The sequence below is a fragment of the Coturnix japonica genome, chromosome Z, assembly GCF_054131305.1.
Source record: "Coturnix japonica strain WE chromosome Z, WE-NBRP24, whole genome shotgun sequence".
NCBI classification, from domain to species: Eukaryota; Metazoa; Chordata; class Aves; order Galliformes; family Phasianidae; genus Coturnix; species Coturnix japonica.
The window spans coordinates 46990045-47015940 of record NC_140702.1 but is presented as its reverse complement, the minus strand read 5'-3'; the positions used below and the strand labels follow the sequence as shown (position 1 = coordinate 47015940).

Genomic DNA, 25896 nt, shown 5'->3' with positions numbered 1-25896 from the left:
ATGTATTAATCTGTGATGTTTCCTGTGACATTCCATTTGCTCTTTACTTCCTGGCCCAGAAACAAGAATAGACAATACGTTGTTTAAAAATGAGAGAAAATTGCTTAGTCGTGCAGTTCATACTTTGCAGAACACCTTGCAAGGATTATCGCTCATAAAATAAAGATGAATATTTCTGACAGGAATGGAAAATGTTTGGTGATTATGTCAAGAAAAGGACTGGTTTCATAAGGAGACACCTTAGCCAAATCAGATTAAGTATCACTATCGTAGAAGAAGCGGTGTGAAATGAATCTGTGATGACACTGAAAGCATGTGGGTTAGGTTTAGTAATTCTGATCTGGGGAGCTCAGTGGGTCCGGGATGGTGAGAACACTGATCTCAAGACTGCCTCTAATTCTTTCATGGGCTACTCTAATGTTGCCTCTTAACTACTGTAGCTGTTACTCTATTTTTACTGGCTTGCTAGTGTAGAATGTGTACTGGTGTGTGTTATATCTGAAATTATGAACTGGAAGTGTAAGAAAAGGTTGTTTCATGTTATGGGCTATGAGACATGTTAGAACATGATTGAAATGATTTCACATGTGGGCTTTCAGATTTTGAATATCCCAGCAAAGAGATAGTGATGGGGTTACAAATATTGTGGAATGAAAGGGATGGTGTTATGATGTTAATAATAAGGAGAAAATTGTAGACAGCAATGGTGTAGAAGGGACAGCATTGTCAGACTAGCACTAATGCTGTAGATAGAGTCTCTTTTAACCTGTTTTTGATGATGTCTTCTGGAGTATCGTAAATAGGGTTTTTCAGTGTGATCAGCAGACGACAAAAACTGGTGAAAATTGGGCCAGGTGAAACAAAGTTCAGCACGGGTGGAGGAGTGCTGTTAACTTTTTGTAAGTCGTGCATACATTTACAGAACTGGCACGTTTGCTATTTGTGTTGTAGGTCTCAGAAAAGTAACAGATAAAATTACACTGATGTGCAAATATTTTAACATGAAGTGGGAGTAATCTGCAAAACCTTCCCTGATAGATGGGAAGGTGGTTATGATCAAGTAAGGAGAGGATCAGCCACATTTACTTTGAAATGATCAGAAAAGGAGCAGAAATAAGACTATCAGGAGACAGAGAGGTAGCTATAATCAGAATGGAAATTCTGACTATAAAACGTTAGGTATGATCTGTCAAGCTAGTCAGCAATGTTTCTGTACTTGAAACTGACCACATATTTGGAAGCTACGATGCTCTCCATGAAAGTGAAGGTATTTCAGGTTTCTATGTAATTCTATATAAAGATGAGGAGAAGCTTGAGAGAGCTGGAATTGTTCAGGTTGGAGAAGAAAAGGCTCAGGCGTGGATCTCATTAATGTATGTGGCTTGTTTTAAAAGTAATGCCTCCGGTTTATTTCAGTGGAAACTACAATAGATATGAAGAGCACAATAGCACTATTTAGTAGAACAAGTTCTAGCTACAAAAGACTAGTTTTAAACATTGTCACCAGCATTAGATGTTCTTTTTTACCAGTGATGAATAAGAGCCTGCATGCCACGCTTGTAAATATCTGCACTGGTATAGGTGACCCAATGTTACTGTCACCACTGCTGAAATGCATTTTCACTGGTGCCTAGAGACAGGAGAAGAGGCAGTTGGCGTAAACTGTTACAGGGGGGGCTCCATTGGAACATCATGAAGTACTTTACAAACAAATGAGCACAGGCATATATTGTCTAGAGAGGCTGTGAAGTCTCCTCCTTGGAGATCTTCAGAAGCCTCCTGGACATGGTCCTAGGCACCAGATGGCCATTAGAGGTTCCTTCCAATATCAGCCTATCCTGATGGAAGGATGAGACTACTGCATATTCCACCTCTGTAGCTTCAGTAGAACTATGAATTTGAAAACATTCCCACAGTAGTGATTCTGTACCAGAAAATGTAACTGCTTTGACTCTGGTGTCTAGAACAATGTTATTCATCTGTCAAACGTTTAATGACTTCCTGAGGCATGTTAGAAAGATAACCATCAACTTTCAGAATGCAGACTACATTTTGAACTTATGTCACTTATAGTAATGTTGTGCTGTAACTGTGTTGGTTTTTAATTTTATTTTAATATTCTTTAATATATTTTTTCTGTGAAAGTTTATGGCTTAGTGGTTTTACAGACATGCGTAGCTTTGCATGTATTTTAGTTTTATTAAATCTTTAAGGTTGTTAAATTTATAACTGTAAATGTTTTGAGGGGCATCTGTTTTGATTTAACTTCAATGAACTGCTTTACTGTGTCTGTATTATGGGCAAATCAAATTTTAGTTAGTGTTGTGTTATTTTTCCTTTTTTTTTCCTCCTGGACATTAGAGGAGACACAAGGCAAGGCAAGTGTATTACTCGGTGTATGACTGACACTTTATAGAACTTTGTGCTGATCCTTGCACTACAGACTCACTGGTAAATCTCTTTGTCTGCCTAACCCTATACGTTTTTTTATGACAAGTAGAGGTCTCATTTTCCCTTCTTAGAAACCAAGGGCTTGTCAACTCATAGTCATTGTTCTCAGAAGCTATTAGAGCTTGCATTTTCCTTCTTGGAAATATTAAGGAGTCCTTGGAAAAAGAAAAGCAACGTATATTTCTGAGATCTTTGTATTCGTGTCTATAGCATCATTTAGCTCCACTGCTTTCCTTGCTGTGAAAGCAAAATTCACTTTCTGTGGAAATGCACTAAATTGAAAGCGTCTTATTCTAGCAAGGTATCCTAGGCTGTCACACAGTGACAGGTATGCGATTCATAGAACATATAACAGGTGTTACTGATTTTTTACATTCTTTGCAGCCAGTGAGGACAAACCATACCTTTTCCTTTTTTCCAATACAGATTCCTGGAGTGAGAACTTAGATTTTAGTTTGTATCTTGAATTCTTCCTTAAGCTAGGATTTTAATGGTGAAACAAACTTGGAGATGGAATGAATGCTGGTGCATGCAGAACATTTGAAGTTTTAGTAGATGGTATATATCCGACTGAAAAGTTTCTGAAGGTCCAAAGAAATACAGCTTAAGACTGCATCATTAAGAATTTTGACTTCTGATGACTATTTTTTTTTCATATTAAACGCTATTTATTCAAAGATTGATGATGCACTGTCATGTGTTTCTGCTTAATTTAAGCCAGTATAGATGGATTTGTAAGTACGTATCATGTTTTTGCACTGAACTGAGGTTAAAACAGGGCTTAATTCTGGTACAGACAAAGAATAGGATCAGTGATTTGTTTTTAGCTACGTAGTGCGGGATGTTTTTAAAAACCGTATGTTGAATTTTGTTTCAGGAAGCACAGTTATGATAATGTGACTTTACACCTCATTCTTCTAAATTGGTATTCTCATACTACTGTGTTAAAAACATGACAGTTTTCTAACTTAATTTAACAAAGAAACGGTAATGCTAAATTACGGTTTGAATTTAGTTAATGTTAAAATAAACACGGACATTAACAACATTTTTAATGTAAAGACATTTTAATTGCATATAACTGCATTTGTTTAATTTTATTAACACTGTTTAGAAGATGTACAGCTGGAGTTACGGAAATTCAGATTGCTCTGTGCCATGTTTTGGGGCTTCTTGGAAGTTTTTCTCAGTAGAAAGCAGGAGAGCATTTCAGACAGTGGAATAGAAACCGGGTTATCATTTCTTCCCTAATTGATTAGAATTATTAGGAAGAATGTCTTCTCAGAAGGAGTGGTTAGACATTGCAGCAGACTGCCTGGGGTGGTGGTGGAGTCATTGTCGGTGGAGATGTTTAAGGAAAGGGCAGGTGTATCACTTGGGGAACTGGTGGTAGGTGGATGATTGGACTGGGTGGTCTTAGAGATCTTTTCCAACCTTTTATGATTCTACCATATCACTCTTAAAAATCTTTGTTACGTTGTTATTGAAGGACTTGGTAGTTTTGTCTGGATTTGTTTTATTTCAGTTCTGTCTTTGTAAGGTTTAGTTGCCTTTAACGTGCAAACTCTCCTGACTTTTAAAGACGAAATTATATACTTTAAGAATTACTTCTGGGAATTACGATTGATTAATTTTATAGTGTGGTCCAGATTTTTAAATTTTATTACAAAATACATCGAGAGGAAGAATGCATGATGGAAGTGCTAAGAGTTACTTAAATAGTGCATTCACTGCTATGAATTGGGAAGCAACTGCATATGAGCAGGGTGTCTGCCCTGTGAATACCTAGAGCTGACTCATCAAGACACTGTGAAGATAAGAGCTGTGATACCGAGCTTAACGTGCAAGCTGCTCATCCTAGCAGAACCCTGAAATCACTGTTTCGGCTCTGCATGCTATGGATGGGTGAAAATAGGTGCGTCATAAAGGAATGCACTGTGATAGAGCTGGTGAATGGCGAACTGCCCAGTCTAGACAATTGGCAGAAGAGGGGAAGATTTTAATGCTTGTGGTTTAATTATATAAGAACCGTAAGAACGTAGGGTTTGGATACGTATTTTTTTTTCTGAAGTTATATTCCTAAGTCATCACTGAAAAGGAGAGTACTTGTTTTAAGAAGTTGACGTCATCCTCCTGTATAAATGCATTTTGCCTGCAACCAAAAATCTAACAAAGTGAAAATGTTATTTCTATTCCCTTTGTATCTTAAAGTAGCCTGACAACCCTGTATCTTATCAAACCATTCCTTAATAGTTAAGTTATGGGAGTATATTCTTCACTGTTCCGTGTTGCAAGTGATGTGGGAGCAAGTAGGGAAGAGGGAGAGGATAAGAAACCTTGCATTTCTAACATTTGCAAACAGGTTTCTTTAATCTTCGCTAACTGGTCACAAGGTAAAAGGAAAAATCCTAAAACTAGGGAACGGTATTAGGACTTTCTGTGAGTTTTATTGTTTTTCTGTTGAATATTCTACTATGGAGGAGAAGGGAAAAAACAGAATGAGTATGTATTTACCCCTGTAAACAAGAGGTTCTTCTGAGGCTGTTGCAGACTGCTGTGTGTACTTTGGAGGTGTTAGAAGGCTTTTTACCAGGCATTGGGCTGATATGAAGGAATCATTTAAATTAGACTAATGTCACAGAGTGACACAGCAGCAATAGTGCAGTCTTGAGTTGTGTGCAGTGATTTTACCATAACTGAACTTAAATGGCCTTCTGGAGTTTAGAAACTTGACTTTCTGGCTCTTTAAATATGCAGATATGGAAAAGAGATTGAGTAAAAAATCTTTAAAATTCAAACTCTGTAGTAGTGCTTTTTCCTTTTTTTTCTCTCCCCCCCCCTGAAATTACATTAGTGTAATGATATTTATTATCAAAATTTGTTTTGGCTTTTTTTTCCTGTCATTTCCTCTGTCTTGTTTCAATATAATTTCAGAAACCTAATTTTATTGTGATTTGTGCTTATTATCAGGACAGTCAGATTGTTATACCTTAGCTGAAAGTGGGGAAAGAACATGAAATTAATACAAAAATCACAAAGTTATTGATAAAGTGGTGCAAGTGTGCCTTAAAGTTATTTAAAAAGATCTGTTGTCTGTTCACATAAATGATTTTAGTCCTGTTTTCTATAAGCACGTTTAATGTAGTAGACTTATATTACGTTGCCTGATGTTTTTTGCTGCAGTCTCTCAAATGGAAATTTGGAAAGTAAATATTGCTGTGGAGAGATGATATTAGCTGGCTTTGTGTTTTCTCAGATGTGTATTAGTTATTTTTTCTTCTGAAGACTGTAATTTTCCTCTACGTTTTCCTTTGAGTTAAGCAGTTTCATCAGAGGTCCACATGCTTTTGGTTAGTTTGTTGAAATGAGCTGTGCTAAAGTTTCCATTTCTGACTTAAAGGAAGATTAAAGGAAATGGAAATTTTCTTTGGTGTCTTGTTATAGAGACCTGCAACATCCAAACGTTCCTAATAAAACTGAGCTTGAGTAAAATGCATATTTCGTTTTTTCCTTGCAGTGAATTCTTTGCCATACAAGGGGAAACTGTTTTCCTACACGGAAAATTCACTCTGATTGAAAAGTAAATGCGAAGGAAACAGCACGTTAAAGGTTATTTACATTTTGCATCTGGGAGTGTAAAAAAAAAAGTAGTAACCAGCACAGTTATTAAATTTAAGCAGGCTGTGCATCGCTGTTTTCAGCTGAGTTTGCAAGACACTGGTTTTCCATACCATAGACAACTGTTTCTCAACAAACTTCATTTCTAAGCTATGGGACTGAGTGATCACAGGGACCTGGACTGTAGTTTGTTACTGACTCCCTCGAAAAATACAGATGGGACAGTGAATTTGCATTGTCAGTAGTTTATGGGTAAGCAGTGAATGTTACTCCATAATGCTGAGATGTATTTAGGGGGAAAAAAAAAAGCCATGCCAACTGTTATTTAAAAAGAACTTTCTTTTTTTTTTTTTTTTTTTTTTTTCTTTTTTTTTTTTTTTTTTCTCCTTTCCTGGTCCAAAATATTCAGTGTTGCTGGGGAAAACTGAAATGCCATTACTGAATTCTTTTTATTTCTTTAGTGGGATGCAGTAGAATCCATTTCAGTACTGCTTGAAACAATGTGCCTTACCTGTGTGTTTAAAGTGATGAAGTGTTTTGCGTTATGAGATCCAAAAATCTGCCAAATGTCTTATGTATGCTAAGGAGACTGAGAGAGAATGGTTTTGTTGTTGTTTTTTCTTTGCCTTTTAACGCTGACTTAATGATCTGAGAAGGAATTTGGGTGTTTTTTGTTTAATGTTTGATACGGTAGACCAAGCATCCAGTTAAATTCACATCACCATGCATGTCTGGTATCCAAGACAGGCACATGTGCTTAAAAAGGTAGAGTTTTCTAATATATTGTGTTTGGAACCAAGGAGAGGTGTTACTCCATCATGCCTGGAGAGTGAATTTGGGGCTCCTAATGATACTGCAAAGGCAGCCTCCTTTTCTTGATCCCTTTTGTCAAGGGCAACAGCAGAAGGGGGAAGAAACAAAGGTGAATAAATAACTGAATAAATAGGCGTAGCCCAGTTAAATCCCTTGTCGCCATTTATCTTTCTGGTAGCTTGATAGATAGAATTTTTAAAGTGACCTCAGTTTTCAAGTTTTGTGTTTTTGTACTATTGGCAAGTACTTAACATTATATGCAGGTTTAGATAGAGGATTATGGCTCTGTATTATCACAAAAATATAGCCAGATACACTTTCAGAAGAAGAACTTTTCAGACTAATCCCAGTCCAACAGACCAACTAGAGACAAGAAAAGCAAAGCAAAGTCTCTAGATCGTTTTCTTAGAAAAAAATACCATCTCTTGGTTTTACTTTGGAGTTGAGTGTTTAATGGCAAAGAATGCAATAGGAAATGCTCTACACAGATTTGTATCTGAGGTGTGAAAATTCAAAATGTTTTAGGTTATTATGTATGCACAGATGCACACTTAATATGTGGCAGAGAACATAGCTCAGAATTACAAGTTGGGAGAAACAATTTTGGAAAGACAAAATTCTGAGTAAAACTCCACTCAGTGAGCAGAGTCAAACCAAAAGTCTTTGTTTAGTAGCATCTGGAGTGGGCTGTCATAAGGAATGGGCTTTGTTAAACTTGTTCTGTTCAGAGCACAGACCGTTGTACTGGAATAGTCTTGCTTCTGTGCAGCAGTTTCAGTTGCAGTAGTTAAAAATTGTCTGCATTAGGTGCAAATGAAAGCTGGAGAGGAATGTTGTGCCAAATGAGGGGCTGTGAATGGCTTGTTTGTTTTTTCTTAGTGAGTTGACAGGAAATATGAAAAAAGATTGTGTTCATAATATAATACAAGAGAAAAATCTGCCCGTTAACTTCAAAAATGTGGGTTTGGACTATTCTAGGTATGCATTTTCCCTTTTCTGAACCTTATATATATATAAAACTATATATATATGTATATATATGTATATTATATGTATATATATACATATTATGTATATATATATATATATATATATATAAAAGAATCAATTCAGTGTTGTTAAAATATTGAACTGAAATGAAAGCTGATTATATCATGCGCTGAAGTTGTTAAAGTCAAAAGCAGAGTCTAATGAATGTCTATGAAAGTGTAGTAAATCTGTGAAGAACAAGGTTCTGTGTTTGCTCTGGTTTCACTTGCTTTATGAAGCTGTTGCAAAGTGCTTATGGAATCGTGTAAAAATACTTTATTGCAGGAGCAGAATGTTTCCAGGATCTGCATGATTTCTGAATTTTTAGAAAACGTGTTTCTTAAGAATTGCAATGATTTACGGAGACAAGTAGCCTCCCGTTACACAAGAAAGAAAAAACACACAGGAGACATATAATACTCATATTTTTTCTGTTGAGCTTTTGTGAAATACATTAAAAAAGCAAGGAAGTTAAACCTGTGGGAATTGTATTTATTTTGTTATATGTGTTTCTGTTTCACTTGGAAAATGAAAATGCATCTTTTTAAAGTGGGGTTATGAATGTCACTGTGCATGATTTTAAACAGTAATACATTTTTGATCTGTGTATTGTAATTTTTAAAGTAATAGTAAGTTAAAGTTGTTCCTCAAAATACCTTAATCTGTACTTCTTCCCCAGAAAATAATATATGAAGGCTGTTCCAAAAGTAATGCATCCTGTTTTATGATTTTGGCCCACTATGTATTGGTGGTTCTGCAGTAGAGGTTGAACCTTCCCACTAGTATTCCATTGCATGTTGTTGCCATGTGACAGATGGCAGCAATGGGGCACTCTGACAGAACGGTGTCTGTCGTGGAAGTGCAGGTGGAGCAATGGTGTGTCACTGAATTAAAAATGGCACCAGCTGACATTCACTGACACTTGCTGAACATTTCTGGAGGCCAACCAGTGGATGTGAGCACAGTGAAGTGGTGTGTTTCATCAGTGGTGACAGCAACAGTGGGTCACCTCTGATAGTGCAGATTTGTGTGAGCCTCGCATGCAGGCTCTTGTTCATCACTGGAGAAAATGCACAGGTAATGGTGGTAACTGAGGAAGAGCAGTGCTTTGTAGCTGACAATGTGCTCTTTGTTATTATACTCTTTGTGTCTATTGTCATTTATGTGGAAATAAATAGGGGGCATTACTTTTGGAGCAACCAGTGCATTTTTCCTATATGTTGTTTCACTCATTAATCTTATTTTCTCTAACTTAAGGTACTTAGTTATATGTAAAATACTGTTTTGTATAATAATTATTTCTTTAAACATATAATCCTTTTCTTCACGTGTATTTTAGGTATGCAATTCCTCCAGAGCATGGGAAGCGGCTTGAACGATTGGCTCAAGGTAATATTTTCAGTGTTACTGTATGTGAGATGTTTGAAGGACAAGCCTCCAGCAAATTGAAAAACGTCCTCTACTGAACTACTGTATTTTATTACTTCTTAATATTGTATGACTTTTATGTTTGCAAGCCAGAAGCGCTGAGGAATTTTAAAAGCACAAAATAAGCTTTTTTTTTTTTAGTACTTTATTTTGTATTGGCATTTTTAGGTTGGTCATGTTTATGAAAGTAAGACAAAATTTTGCCCTTTTTGTTCATTAGATTTTCATTGCTAATACCTTTGCCTCGTTCCATGCCCTTGCTTTTCTTTATCATACTTCCTTGCTACCCGAAACTTTTGAATTTATAGTCAATTGTGGTTAGATTTGATTCAAAGAAAGAAACGTTTAAGAGAGCAGAGTTTCCTGAAGTTTTGTGGAAGTGGAATGGGATGTCAGGGTGGAGAAGGGGAATCACTGCCTTTAATGAGGGGGAGGCTCGCAAAATGCACCAACTCTAAATCTACTGACCAACAAGCAGCATAATAATGTACGTGAATTACCCAAAGCTTGTGCTCTCTGAAGGTGTGAGGAAGATCTTCTGAGAAGAAGCAAAGGATAGTGTGGGGATGGGCCTGAAGGATAAAAAAAGATAATTTATAGAAAAAATGTTTCTTGCACAATTATTTGTTTTATTTTAAATAACACTACAGGTCTCCTCTTATTTCTAGATTGTGTAGTGCATATGAACACAGGAATAATAGGCACGTTTCTTGAACTGCAGCATATCTTTTATGGCCTGCTATTAATTATATTATATAAGGAATGCCAGAGAGATTGTGGATGTGCCTGGAGGCATTGAAAGCCAGGCTGGATGTGGCTCTGGGCAGCCTGGTTGGCAACCCTGCTCATAGCAGGGGGTTGAAATTAGATGATCTTTGAGGTCCTTTTCAACCCAGGCTATTCTATGAGTCTGTGATTCTATGAATGCCACTGAAAGCTGATAATTAGATACTGCATATCTGGACTGTCTTCTGAAAATGCTTGTTCATTTTCTTTTCATATCTATTTTATGCACATATATATTCATGGCAGTTTTTATGAGCAATTATTAAACTAGTTATTGAGAACAATAATATCATGTGTATCACTGAGATGTGGAAATAAAGACATGAGCTCACAGCCTTAAAAGCACAAATTAGAAAGGCACATTTCAACCTGTATAATTACATTCACTGTTTTGAAATTTACCATATGAAATCTGAGTTGAAGGTTTTGATTTTCACTGATAAACACATGTGGTAGACCAGGTAAATTCCAGCTCCCTCTGCCTCTCCTCATAAGACCTGAGCTGCAGACCCCTCACCAGATTTGTTGCCCTTCTCTGGTCATGTTCCAGGGCCTCAATGTCTTTCCTGTAGTGAGGGGCCCAAAACTGTACACAGTACTCAAGGTGCAGCCTCACTAGTTCTGAGTACAGAGGGACAATCATTTCCCTTCTTCTGGTAGCTGCTCTATTTCTGATCTAAGCCAGGATGCCATTGGTCTTCTTGGCCACCTGGGCATGCTGCTGGCTCATGTTCAGATGAGCACTGACCAATACACCCAGGTCAGTTTCCTCTACACAGCTTTCCAACCACTCTACCCCAAGCCTGCAGCATTTGCTGGGCTTTTGGTGGCCAAAGTGCAGGAACTGGCACTTGGCCTTGTTGAACTTCATCCCGCTGGTCTCATCCCAGCTTTCCAGCCCGCCTAGATTCTACTCTGCAGGGCCTCACTACCCCCATGCAGATCAACACTTCCTGCCAACTTGGTGTCATCTGCAAACTTACCAAGGGTGCACTGAGTGCCCTCATTCAGGTCATTGATAAAGATACTGAAGAGGGCAGGGCCCAGTACTGACCACTGGGGAGCACCACTCATGAGTGGTGCCAGTTGGATTTAACTCCATTCACCACCACTCTCTGGGCCTGGCCCTCTGGCCAGTTCTTCAGCCAGCAAATCTTTGATCCATGCTTTGATTACTCAGGAGAAGCAAAGATTTGATGTATTTAAAGTCTGGTATACATCCACTTTTGATGTTTACTGGGAAGAAGGTATTTGGGTAGATAGAATTTTTGCTTGATATGGTTGAGCTGCTCTCAAGCGTATTATAGGATTTCGCATTGAGCACTTACAGCTGTGCAGCAGTTTATAGCTAACTCTTCAGGTTTAAGCATTCTGTAAACTAGCGTGTGCCCAACCCTTCTTTTTTAGAGAGAGCTAGGAAAGTGAATGGACAATTTCAGCAGCATTTGTTCATTCCTTTCTAACAAATAAGTGCAAGTGAAGGGTGCTATTGTTTGGGAGCAGACTAAATAACATTTCATTTTTTTCTTTGACATACTGTAGTTTACTCAGATGTGGGGGTAACCTATATAAATTCAGGAACTGGGTGACTTTTTGAGACACTTGCTCTGCTACACCTTTAAAAAAATAATAAATCCACAGTTTCGTGGGAACTTACGATGTTGCTCAGTTTTAATTTCTATAAGAAAATACTGTGTTGGCAGATGAGGTCCTGAAATTTCTCAAGGCTCTTACTGCTGCTAATGGTGGCCTGCTGTGGTAAGAGGAGTGTGACATAGAAACATGGGGAAGTAGTGGAAATCTGTGTAAACATGGTATGTCAGAAGCTGGTAGGACATGTGCAGGGAGCAGTGTCTTATCTTGGAGTGCCTTAGTCAATATTGGTAATGGGCTAGATGAGATGTTCTTTTCAATAAACAGCATCACCCAACAGTTCTTAGGACAAGAACTAGTAAATGTATGTAGGACAGGCAGAGCTCGGGCTTGAGAAATACTGGCTTATGCATTTTTCCACGGATAGGAACAGTAACCTAGCTATCCTTCATGATAGCTTTATTTAATGAAGCTGCCAGAGCATGTCAAATCAGCATTTTCAGAGCACACCTGCATGGAAGTTGGTGATTACTGCTGATAAGTCTCTGACACTGCAAGCTACAAAGATGTGTGGCAAATACAAATCTGCTTTCCTTGCTGAATCATGATAAGTATGATTGAAACTTAATTATTTTTATTTCAGAACTGGGTTTTGAGCTGTGAGTATCAAATTGAAAATAGATCAGGTGTTGAACAGTGAAAGTAACATTTTGGATAGGTTTTTTTTGTCTATTCTATTTATGGAGTGGAAGTTGATTTCCGTAGGAGAGCTACATGCTCATACAAAGGTTTTTATTGTTACAGAAGGTAGATGTGTTAGTTTTACAGACAGACATCTCTGACATTTCCTGTTTTCAGTGTTTGACTTTAATATCTGCTGCTTTGTTTTTCGTTGAGTAGGCTGTTCCTGTGGTATCTTTCATCCAGCTAGTAATGTGGAAGATACAGTAGATATTGAACTTTATGCACCTTGACATATTTTTCACTTATTTTTGTTTGTAGTCTTCTGATTCTGATTATTTCCCTGCTTAAGAAGGGTAAGACTTCTGTAGTCTTCTACTTTGTAGCTGCTGCCTGCTGAAATTCAGTTTGAATTTTACAGTAGGGTATAATATGAAGGTGAATATACAAAGTAATCTACATGGCAACAATTCGCTTAATAAGAAATGTTAATAAAAGATAGTATAAATGAGACTTAGTGCTTAATTACATGTGTATTAAAATCAGTTGTACTTCTACAGGTGTGTATGCAAGAGGTCTGATGACTGACTAATTCTTACTGAATTAATTGAATGCTCCTATAGCAATAAAAATAATAAAACGTTACATTAAGTGTGGCAGGTTGTCTGAGTCAAGGCAACAGTTAATGCATTAAAATTAAAGGAAGGGTAGAATATTTTCCATTAACTTGTCTACATGTCACAATTATCACACATGCCTTTTGTGCATGAATGCTTTCATCTTCGCTTTCCATTGAAATCTTGATTGACTGTGGCACCTACAGATATTTTATTTGAAATACATTAGACTTGAATCTAATAAAGGCAACAGTTTGATTTTGCCCTTCAGCTGCTTACTCATTTATGTAAGTTTTTTTTCAATTTTATGTAGACATAAATGTAATAAAAATCTCAAGTGAGCTGTTGCTGCAACTTTTATATGTGTTACATTAATCTGTAATATTATGGTATTCTTAAGGATTTCTCATTTCATAAAATGAGTTAGAAAATAAAGAGAATAGAAGCACAATGGAGAATCATAAATGACATTTTGAAGGATTTTCAAGTTCTTTTAATAGTTGACTTAATTGCAGAAATTGTTTTAGAGAGCAAATGGCATTTATCTGGTATTTAATTATGTTCAAGAAGAAACTAAAGTAAAATTTGATCTGAGTATATAGTGATGCTATAAAAAGCTTTGTATGGTATATGGTATTAATTAGTCTGTTTCATGGAGAAGTCATTACCTGTTACATACGAAAATAAGTGTAAGTAGTCTTTTGGATGAAAATTGACATAGAGCTTGCATGGCTTGTACGGGTCTCAAATCTGAAAGCTGCAGCAGTTGAGAAAATTAACTTCTTCCTAATTGATAGTTATATGAGTCAAGTTAGGAAAGTCACATCTAAGAGATAATAAATGCAAGCCCTTAACATATTCATCTGGGTATAATAACACTCATATTTCACAGCACTTCATTTGTGGCTTTTGTACTCCCTGCTTTATGTATCATACAAATTGACTCTGCTTTGTGAGAATGTTGCCATGCAGAATACTCTCCCGCTTACTTTAGTGTGCAGTAGATGAAGGTAAATAAAATTGAGTCAGATCACTACAGATTCACTTGTGATAACAGTGATATGGCAATATTATCTTCTGATATAAACTATACTCTTAGAGGTAAAAAATAAAGCGAAATAAAACTGTTCAGGGTATCAATGATCACTGCCCTCAGTAGCTTATTGAGCCAAACTTATTTTAAAATTGACTTTACCCTCAGATCTTTTTATGTACTCTGTAATGTCTCTCATTGCAGCACTGTTTTATGTGCGAATCTTGTCTTCCTCAGGGACAGCATGCAATCTGCTTAGTACCGACTTATTCTAGTTTCCCCTTAATATGAGAAAGAATTGATTTGTATCTGGAATATGGACTGTAAAACCAGAAATTGTGAAGTGGTGTTAATGTCTGGTGAGGTAGAATAGACTTCATTGACACAGTGGTAAGACTACAACTCAACAAACAAACAAACAAACAAAACCACCACCAACAACAAGTTGTTTATTAAAAGTAATTTTGGTCATGTTAGGTCTTGGAGTACTTTTGTGGAATCATCTGAGAGCATGCTCATGGCTGTTTGAAGTCGGAAGGCTGTTTTCACATACTCTTTGCTGTTGTTTGTTGTGCTAACTATAGAAACCTGATAAAAAGCTTGAGTGGGACCTTACATTTACTTGTCTCTTCCTTTGCTTATGTGTTTGTACCCAAATATTTGTCCACCATTTGTTGAATCACATTCTTAGCATAGAATGACTTGGGTATGAAGGGACCTCAGGAATCATTAAGTTCCAGTCCCCCTGCTACAGGCAGGATTTCCAGCCACTAGATCAACTACTGGATTAGATTGGCCAGGGCTCTGTCTAACCTGGCCTTAAACATCTTTAGGTACGAGGCAACCACAAACTCTCATAGCAGCTGGCATTGGCAACTCACCACTTTCTCAGTAAAAAAAAAATTCCTTGACTTCTAATCTAAATCTCTCTTCCTTTAGTTTAAAACCTTTCCCTTTGTTTCATCACTATGGACGTATGTAAAATGTTGATTTCTCTCCTGTTTATATACTCCCTTTAAATGAATCTCAATGAGGTCTCCCTGAAGCCTTCTCTTTTCATGGGTGAAGAAGGCTTGGTATTTCAGCCTGTCTTTGTAGGAGAGGTGCTCCAGCCCTTGATCTTTTTTGTGGCCCTTTTGTGGACCCTCTCCAAAATCTCCACATCTTTTCTGTGTTGGGGACACTGGACCTGGATTCAGTACTCCAATGGGGTCCTCACAAAGGCAGAATAGAGGGGGACAATCCTTGCGCTGCTAGCCATTCCTCTTCTGATGGAGCCCAGGATACCACTGGCCTTCCGAGCTGCATGTGCGCAGTACTGGATCTTGTTAAGTTTTTCATCAACCGGGTCCCCTAAATCCTCCACAGGGATACTCTCAAAGAGTTCTTGAGTTCTTCTCCCAGGTTATATACATATTTAGGGTCACCTTGACCCAAGTGAAAAATCTTGCACTTTTCTTTGTTGAACCTTATGTTCACAGGGGCTTACCTTTTGAGTTTATCAAGGTCCGTCTGGATGGTGTCCGTTTCTTCTGCCATGTCAACCACACTGCTCAACTTGGTGTCATCAGCAAACCTTCTGAGGGTGCGCTCAATTCCATCATCTGTGTCACTGTTAAAGATGTTAAAGAGTACTGGACCCCTGGGGGAGGCTGCTTATTAGCAGCCTCCACCTGAACATACAGCCATTGACCACAACCCTCTGTCTGAAACCTTCCAACCAATTGCTTATCCGCCAGATAGTTCACACTTAAAATCCATATCTTTCCAATTTAGAGATAAGGATGTGGTGGGGCACCAAGTCAAAGGCCTTGCAGAAGTCCAGGTGGGTGACATCAGTTGTTGTCCCCTTGTCCATGGATGTCGTCATAGAAGGCCTCTGTCATAGAGGGCCACAGGCTGGTCAGGCACAGCCTTCCCATGCTGAAGCTGTGCAACCTGTCTCGAGTTTTTTGTTCCTTATGGGCCTTAACACGTCTTCAAGGAGGATCTTTTCCATGATCTTCCCAGGCTCAGAGGTGAGGCTCGCTGGCCTTTATCTCCCCAGATCCTCTTTCCTACCTTTCTTGTAAATGAAAGTGGTGTTCCCCCTTTTCTGATGCCTCATAGCCACAACTATTCAAACATGATGGAGCCCAGGAACCACAGCCAGCTCCCAGGACCCTGAGATGCTGCTGTTTTAAATTATCAGTTTGTGTACTGTGTTATAATTAGAAGTACGGAAGAGGTCTGCCACTTTTCAAGAGATATCTGTGAAAATGAGGTTGCATGCGAATTATCACAAAATACTTGCTTTTGTAGAATTGATTCTACAAAAAAATTGAATCTGATAGGGAACTTGAGTGTTAGGTAAAATCTAGATAGATGGCAGTATTTTTTTTCTCTTGGGTGTGGAAATTCACTGTGTATTCAGGATTGATTTGTAAACCTGTGACTTGTTAATTGTAACATGAGATTGGTATTTGGGAGTGGTTCTGCTGTGTTGCAGGAATGTCTTGAATTCGCTTGTGGTGTTAAAATAATAGGTTAATGAAGAGAGAGAGAGAACTATATGGCGTTCTTATTGTTTAAATGTCAGTATGCTGCAAGAGAGTCTGTGCATTTAATGTGTTTCTAAAGGTCTTGCGATGCTTCTAATGCGGTGTCCTCTTTTCAGCACGTTAATAGGTCTTTTTATATCTGTTAGTCCATTCTCCCGCAGGGTTTTTCTTTGCTGAAGGAAGAGGCTGTGTAACCTTATTTTCAGCTAGAGCAGATGAAAAGACCTTCTGATGAACCGTCTTATAAAGACACATTACCCTCCTTTCTTCACTTCTTTATTGAAAGGGAACATTTCTGAGAAGATGCTGTGAATGAGACTGAAAAATATGTATGTCCAGGTGCAGACTTCTAAAGAATCTGGAAAAATATTTTATAGTGGCACAGCAACTTTGATTTCATTGAGAGAGCTCTGTAATCACAGTTGTTGCCTGTAACTTTCTCATAATGGATGTTCAACAGGTTGTGGTCTGCTATTCCATGTTGTTTGCGGCTTGCTTAGAATTCAACAAGAAAGCTTGTGTTTGGAGTGGTCGCAACTCTTTCTCATCTTTTAGAACCGTAGTGGTACAACTGAAGTTTTGGATATCTATTTGCCCATCATCTGCTTTCTGATGTTTGTTTGTTGAGCTAATTAAGTGTATTGTACCAAACTTTGGTACAAATTCTGTTTCCTCAGACAAAAACAACTCAGTCAAGTTCTTCTTGCTTTGGGAAATGGGATTTCTTTGTTGCTTTTCATAACAGTTGTTTTGTCAGTCTCAATTGTCACCTTTGATCATTTTCTTTCAGTTTGTTTCAGTCTATTATTTCCTAATGTTGCTCAGGTTTGTGAATTTTTGGCTGTCGATTTCAAGTTACGATTATTATAGTTGCTATAGATACTAATTTAGCCAGAGTAGTTGCAGTGTATTCACTGGAGCCATCTGTTAGTGGAGTTGTTTCCTTTTTCTGTCTTTTATGTTAGTGAAGCCATACGTCTGTGATGAAACTGAACTCTGCAAAAATTGAACAAGCATTATTTGCAATTCCAGTAGAGTGGGAAAAAAACCCAACACGGTAATTTCAACTAGGGGTGACAAGCTTTAATAGAATTTGATCTCAGGACATCCTAATAAGATGCCTTAATACTTCTGCTAACATATGTGCGTGTTACACCTTCATTGCCTAAGTGAACTTTTTTTAGTAAGGACTGCCTGTGCAAACACAGTAAAGCAATGTCAGTCCCTTTACTATTAAATGACCTTGGCTAATTTCATGTCCAATCTAAGCAATGTTTTTATATCATTAGTCTAGTTGCTTGTGTTAATTTTTCTCATATATCTTGAGTGAACTCTTCTCACTACTTCCATACATTTGCAAGGCCTTTTCAGTAAAACACTTAAAATTTTTTGAGAACAGTTGAACAATGTTGTTGGTTAACATATTTCCTATGAACAAGCGTTTACACCTTGGATAACCCTAGGAAATCTGCACCTCTCTCAGAGATTGTTTTTATTCTTCAAGCATGAACTATTTAATGCATAGATGAATCAAAAAGGTTTTTTCCTGTATTATTTTTGTTTCTGTCATTAAGGAGACTTTCTCACAGTGGTGGTGGTGTTTTTTCTCCACTCTCCAGTTGTGATGCAAAGTAATTGGTAAAATGTAATATATACTTTTAATACCATTTGCTTCATTTTAATTCATGTCCATATTTCTCAGGACAGGTCTCTGTAATAGGATAGCATTACATATGTTACACACATTTTTCTTGAACTCAGAAAAAAATTGGTCTTCTGAAGTGGCTTTTTTTTTGTTTGTTTGTTTTTGTTGGTTTTCCAGTAGAATCAGACAAATTAGTATTTATGTAGTTAGCAAATGCTTTAAGAGTGATGAAACTTCTTACATTTCTAACAGTGAGAACTCATTAGAGGCTGAGATATGGAACCATCACTTCTTTCAGCTTGTTAGCTGAGTTTTCTCCTATGGATTTGTGATAGTGCGTTCCTTTGTGCCTTAATTCTGCTTCATCCAAATTAAGCAAAAGTGTTTGAAATAATTACTTCAGAGAGTATTTTATTTTCCAGCAGTAGTCCATGAGGCTTTCTGAAGTCACTGAAATCACTTGAAAATAAGTGACCTAGGATGGAGTGAACTGTTGGTATTAATAAGTCTTAGCAACATTGCAAAATATGCTCTCCAGAAGAAAGCAAAATAAATTAATGAAGTTTAACAGCAAAAAATAGGTTATTTTCAAATGCTTTATGACTGATACAGTAAAGTAATACATTTTCTGGGACTGGTAAATGTGTGAATTTATTATTTATACTGTCTCTCCTGGTGATTCCTGGTGACGATCTGGTACAAACTTGAAGAAGACTGTCAAGATAAATACTACTGTCTTGATAACTGTAAAGATAAGAAAAAGCTTCTAATCTTTGCTGGTTAATAAGTGAACTGTTTCCCTTAGCCATTCTAGCTGTTGGGTTATTAGTGCTATAACCTTGTGAAACTTCAGTAACGTTGCATTATGATACAGCCAGAAGCATTCCTTATTTCCTCAGCACAAGTCACCCTTACTTAGGAGCAGGGAATCCATCTGTACTTTAGAACAGGGACTGAGAGCAGAGACAGCAGCAGCTGATTAGGTGTGTCTCACTGTACTCCTTCATTTTTCAGTCTGAACTTTTCACGGGCATTTTGTTGTTAACTACAATGCCATTTTCTTTTTTGAGTCTCTGTTGTTCTTTCTATGATGTAGTCTGGAAGGATTAAATGAGTGTCATGGAAATTTGCCCTCCTTGTCCTTCTAAATTTCCCCCACATTCCTTATTGTAACAGTGTTTTCTTACTGTTTAGAAGGCTGAGGGGAAAAGAAACTGATCTCATTTTATAGAATGAAAGATAGCATCACATATTTGAACTGTTGCTGAGGTCCCATTCCTATCCTGCAAAGAGACTGAGATACTAAAATGTAGTCATGCTGAAACATCATCTTAGATTTTTTGCTTTTCCCTTTATTCATTCATCTCCACGTGCTCATCAGCTGGATTTGGTCATTACTTAATGAACTAAGTGGAGTTAGTGGATTAGTTCGTAAACACGGAAGTTGAAACCTGAATAGCTTCACACCAGTTTCTGCTCACATAATTCAAAATACAAAGAAAGCAAGAAATAAAGTAGAAAAGCTATTCTCAAAACACCAAAAAAACCCAAACCTCTCTGAACTTTGGGAAATAGTTAAAAATGACGTTGCCGTGCTTTCCAGCTTTTTGTAAGCAGAAGGTTTTGTTTCTTCACTCTGCATGATCTTCAAGTGCTACGTAAATCTGATTGTTGTGGAATCCTGAATTTAAGTGGCAAGCTTGATTTTCATGCATGGAGGGGTTGCAGAGTGAACAGTAATGGGGGAAAATTTCCTTATTGTTTTAATTAGAAGATACTCACTTTTGTTTATCTTTCTTTACTAGGGTTCTTCCCAAGCAGCTCTCATGGATGTAATGCTTTTCTTCGCCACAAGATGACTCTGATTTCTCCCTCAATACTGAAAAAGTACGGAATTCCTTTCGACAAGGTACGCTGGTGTTTATTTCTAAACTGCATTTGTGTGTCTAGTCACACTGTGTTTATTGTAAGGATTGTACTGTATTGTTTTGTATTGCAGAAGCAACTCTGAGGTAAAAACATACATTTTAGACCCTGGCTCCCTAAAACAGTGAAAATGAATGCCTGTCATATAGAGATCTTACATGAGTTAGATTGGGATTCTCTAGGGGAGAGTTATGACAGCTTGCAGTTGTCACAATCTGTACCTGAAAGTGTCTGTGCTTTCAATGGACCACCGTTTCCATGCAAGCCTGTATATGATTGTCTAGTGACTGAGACCCTTCTTAACTAGCTGTATGACTGCTAGCTACATACCTAATATTTTATTATGTATGCTTTTTTTTTTTTAAATCTGGATTGTTTTTCTGGTGCAATTTAATACAACTGCATAGGTTGTAAAATAAAAAAAAGCCTCAGACTATTTATAGAGAAACTGAAAGAACACTTATTTAATTTAAAATGTACAAAAAGCTGAAATGTGAAAACAAAAAAAAAAAAGATTATTTTGCAGTGCTGGGTAGTAGTGAACTGGAACTTTTTATTAATAGGAAGTGGAAAGAATAAGTTTAGGGCCTTTTCTTTGTGGGTAAATTTAAAACTTGACAGCTTTCAAACACGGCTGAAGTATTCTATTTTTTGTTAGTCTCAAAAATTTCTTCTCTGGTTTTTTTTTTTTTTCACTCAACATTTTCTCTTGAATTTTTAATTTCCTGTGGTGCCAGCTAGTAGAAGTGCTTCTACTGTATTGCTTTTTCCTTAGCATGTGTATTCCGTATCCTGAACAGTTTGTAAATTCTAAATTTCTAAATGAAAAGATTTTGCAAGCCTGCTCAGAAGAGTACACTCTGATTCACAGTCTCCTGCCTGAACATCTGTTTGTGTTCCAGTGTCTTAAAAGCCCTTTGATCAACAAATCGGTCGTAATTCTTACTCTCATCTTGTGGCAGGAAAGTCCTATAAACTGACCTCACCGCACTCCTTGTTCATTGCTGAAGCTTTCATTTCAGGATGCGTTTGTATATTGATGCCATATAGGCCTTTGGATATGAAGTTAGCTTCCCACATACCCCTGCCTAGATTATGGAATAGTTCCCATTTCTTTTTGTTGATGTTTATCTAACAGCATTAAACATAGCCCATAAAAATACTTAAATTATGTGTTTATATATGTTATGTAGAATGATATTAAATACTGCATGCAGTATTTTATGTGAATGAATATGAAATAATCTTAGAACTGGTAGGGTGACTTTGCTCTATATTTTACTCTGTAGCCTTAATACCATCCGAAATCAATCCTTTGTTCAAGAAGTAAATATAATTAAAGATTATTTCTCTGTTATGCCTTGAGAGAGATCTTACAACAGATATTTTTCAACAATATAAAATATTCTCAAATATCTACACCATTGTCTGCAATAACAATGGTTATCAGTGGCATTGTTATTACTAAATTGACAGTAACTGGTACTGGGAGTTAAATGCTTTTGGTAAAACTGAATAGATAGAAATTTAAGAAGATTAAAGATTGATTAAAAAAGTGTGAGAAATACAGCATTATTCTTCAGGCACAGAAGCAAAGAGTAAGGTAGATTTTTATGTGGTATAAAGCCACTCATTTGTTACATGCCTTCTGAAAGATTACTTCTCTTTTTATGCTTAAATTAACATATGTATAAAACTAGAGAAATATGGGCTTTTAGAATGATATGGCCTGCCTTGGAAAACAAGTTTTTTTTGAATAAATTACATAAAAAGTTTGTTTCCTGAATGATATATTATCATTGAAGTTGCTGAGTTCAGTTTTTGTAATATACAGGTAAGTATTGATCCCCTTCGTAATCTTAAGCTTTATCATGAAGTGTCAGATGTATCCTTCCAAACCAGAAGGTTTTATGGCTTGATTTATGATGTTGAATTCACTGAACATTACCCTGAGCAGTATATAATTTTCAGTGGTTGGTGTTTAAGGTAGCATCTTGGTGAATGCTGGTGCATTTGTTTTCATTGCCACACGTTTGGGTTGGGTAAGGGATCTGATGTTCTTATTTCACTGCATTGATTGGATCTGTTTTTCTGATTTTTTAAATGAAAGTGCTGGAAATAGTTAAATATTTTAAGTTTGGTTCTGTCACCTAGTGTTAGGAGGAAGCAGTCTGTACCCGAGTGTAATTGTAATTAATGGGATTCAGTGAGAAAGTGAATAGAGAAAACCAGGCTGTGATCTCTCATGGCTCAAAGTGATGGAACTGGAAATGTGCTGAACGCTGATAAGACAGCCTACGCCTACCAGGTGGCAGCTGAACTGGTGCTTGTTGCAATAGAACACCTGCTAAACTGTCAGCAGTGGGAGGGTGTATTGAGATAAATTTTGGAATTGCTGGCATTGAGAATAATCCTTCTTAAACATTCCCACAGTGATTGTTGAAGTACTATAGTAGCGTTTATAATATATGCATCTGTATCTGTGTTTGCATGTATATGCTACATATGAACCTCCCAAAATATTAACCTTGCAAAATGCAAATGAAAAATGTAAAATACAATTTTGCAGTGCTTTATATTTCGGCTCAGCATATTTTTCATGGTTTTTTTTTTTCCCTCTTTGCATCCTCCCATAAGACTATCAGCAATTTATATCAATAGGTGAGGCGTTAAACCTTTGTGTTTATTCTTGCACCACACGTAAAAAGCACAGAAAGGAATTTCAAAAAGTAGGAGATGAAAATTTTGAGAGAGAAGAAAAGGGGGTTGTAAAATCAGATTCTTATTAGAAAAAATGTCTCAATTTGTGACTTTGATTTATAGAATTGTTTCAAGTCTCTCAATTTTTGCTACTTAAAATTGTACGAGTATTTTTTACTGTATTGCTTTTGCAAAGCATTGTCATACAATGAAAATAAATCTATTTCATCTCTAGGAAGTCTCCTTATTTCCCTGTAATCAGTGAATACATCTTTTTGAGCAGACATCCATCATTACTCAGTTCCTCTGCTGAGCTTAGATAGATTGCTTTTTAGTGCTGCTGTCTTTTGTTGCTGTTTTCATGTAAAACTCATTTGACCCTTTATTTCTTCTAGTTTACAGATTAACTCTTGTCTGATGGTTGAGGAGACAGTGTACCATTTCTAGTCCCTGACTAGTTTGTCCTTGATATAGACTTTGGTGGTCTTTTCTGAGGCTTTAATCTCTTGGACAGATATTAGTGAGTGACGAATAAGTGCTGACTGTATTTTTCTTCATCTCCGGAGGAGAGCACCAGTCCATCCAAGTGTGGGAAGATAAGAGGTTGTTTTTTTCACCTTGAAAGAGAATATCCTGACCAATCTTTTGCTTATGTTACCCCACTTTTTAATTTTCCTCTAGAAGAATTTTAAATCTTATGTTTGGTGCTGGTGACTGCTAGGAATTAGGGCTCATTGAGACCGTGCAAGATATAGTTACTGTCACTGTATTTTTAGTATTTTTAGCTTTTTTTGTTGTTGTTTTTGTTTTAATTTTCTTCTACCTGTAATTTCTTGTTGAATCAGTAGTCTCAGCTTGCATTTATTTTGATTGCTCTTTGCTGTACTTGGAAAGAAGAGAATAATGACTCAGAACTACCCTTGCTTATTTTCTAATGCAATACCAAAACTTAAGTGTAGTCAGGCTTTTCCTCTTTGAGAATTTTCTTTGAGGCCAGCTGTACTTCAGGTATATGGAGTTACGGTCATGAGTAGTACCAGAATTATTCTCTCTTAAACTGTGGCTAAGGAAAAAGAGGATAAGGACAGAAGCACATTACATTAAATTCTGAAGTAATGCTTGTGCAATTAAATTAACAATTTAAAGTTCAGACATTCTGCATGGTATACCTAGCTCAAGAATCCTGTTATATGTTAATAAATGTAATAATTAGGAGCTGGTGCCTTGGAATTTGTAGTTTTCTTTCCTATACAAAATGATTTGAGGATACTGCCTTGGGTTAACATAATGTAATATGTTTCACTGTTTTCCTTCTAGTGTATTCCACTGGTATAAAACATATTTTCTGTGCCAAGGCTCACTAACTTAGTTTCTCCTATTTTATGCTTGATCATCACTGTAGCTTAAAAGCATAATCAGTCCCTCAGGTGAGTATGAGAAGAAGGTGAAAATAAGATTTTTTTCCCCTGAAACAGCAGAATAATTCTGGTGCCATTTTAGAGAATCATCTTGAGGGTGGTGAACAGAATAATTTCTTCATTGCATACTAGTACTTATGATGATAACTGTGGATATTTTTAGTCCATTATACCTCTGATTCCTCTCATTCAGGAAGATTGGAACATTCTTTCCTCTGTCTTTTCTAGTGCCCCATTCTTCTCCATCTTATCAGAAAATACCTCCAATATATTAAATGACAATTGTGTGGAAGGAGAAATATTTTTCTGTCTGGGTAATGGTAAAGGAAAAGTGTAATTTTAATTGGTCCAAGACCAGAAATGCTTTTGTAATATGCTTCACTGTTTCATTTTATTTTATTTTATTTTATTTTTTTAATGCAACAGGTTACACAAGAAGCAGGGGAATTCATGATCACTTTCCCATACGGATACCATGCGGGATTTAACCATGGCTTCAACTGTGCAGAGTCAACGAACTTTGCAACCATCAGATGGATTGATTATGGAAAAGCAGCAAAGTTGGTAAGTCACTGCAGAGGACTGTTGTGAAAGGGATTTCTGTTGATTCTTTGTGGTGGGAATCTATTAAAGTCAATGAGAAGTGGGGAACTTTCAGGTAGTGTCTACCCCTGCCAGTTTTATTCATAATTGCTCTTCTTTTATTTATTTATCAGGTAGCATCTACTCCTGCCAGTTTTATTTGTAGTTACTCTTCATTTATTTATTTATTAATTTATTTATTTATTAATTACCTCCCAGCAGCGTTTCAGTTACTGAATTTGAATTTTGTTTTCAGCTAAATCTATTATTCTTTAAAACCAATTTCTATTTATGGAAGCTTTCAAGTGCTGAGTGTACTGAAGGTCTGTGAGTCATTGGTGTCTGTTATGGCAATGCTCATGCCACTGTAATGGACTAGGGAATGAAGCAAGGCAACAGTAGAGGTAGCAAATGTTCCTTAGGTATCTGTAATGGAAAAAGCCAGAAGGCCAGATGACCCAAGAGTGAGTATGCCTACATGAAATCTTGTATTCATCTATAGGTACCTTTACCCTATTTTTCCCTGGAGCGCTTGTATTCTAATGCATGCAACATAGGAAATAAACAGGAAGAACCAGAGATGTGTGCAGTCACAGGGCCATGATCTCACTGCGACTATGGAGACATGATGGGGAAGCTCTCTTGACTGGAATGCTGTCATGAATGGGTATATCCTCTTTAGGAGTGATAGGCTGGTAAAGTGATAGAGCTGCTTTTTGTGTGGGAGAGCAACTATAATGTATTAAGCTTCACTTTAAGGAGTGAATGATGATCAAAGGAAGAGCTTGTGCATGATAATTAAGGGGCAGCTTAATATGGGTGACACTGTTGTGGATGTATACTTCTGGCTACCTACACTTCTGGCTACCTGATCAGGAAGAGGAAGGTGATGTGGCCTTTTGCAAACAGCTGGAAGCAGCCGTGTAATTCTGGTCATTAGTTCTTACAGGATACTTTAACCATCTTGATATCTGTTACATTAGCAAGACAGCCAGGCATGCACGGTCCGGGAGGTTCCTGCAGTGCATTGAAGAAA

At 37.0% G+C, this 25896-nt stretch overlaps 1 protein-coding gene across 7 annotated transcripts in view; it reads left to right on the top strand.

Annotated features, from left to right (window-relative positions):
- Positions 1 to 25896, top strand: part of KDM4C (lysine demethylase 4C) — a 268145-nt gene that overhangs the window by 42953 nt on the left and 199296 nt on the right. For all 7 annotated transcript variants that reach the window (XM_085528382.1, XM_015848974.2, XM_085528383.1 and 4 more), the window contains exons 6-8: positions 9251 to 9300; positions 20040 to 20143; positions 24705 to 24842. In XM_085528382.1, the coding sequence (XP_085384508.1) occupies positions 9251 to 9300; positions 20040 to 20143; positions 24705 to 24842 (292 nt within the window). The remainder of the gene's footprint in view (positions 1 to 9250; positions 9301 to 20039; positions 20144 to 24704; positions 24843 to 25896) is intronic.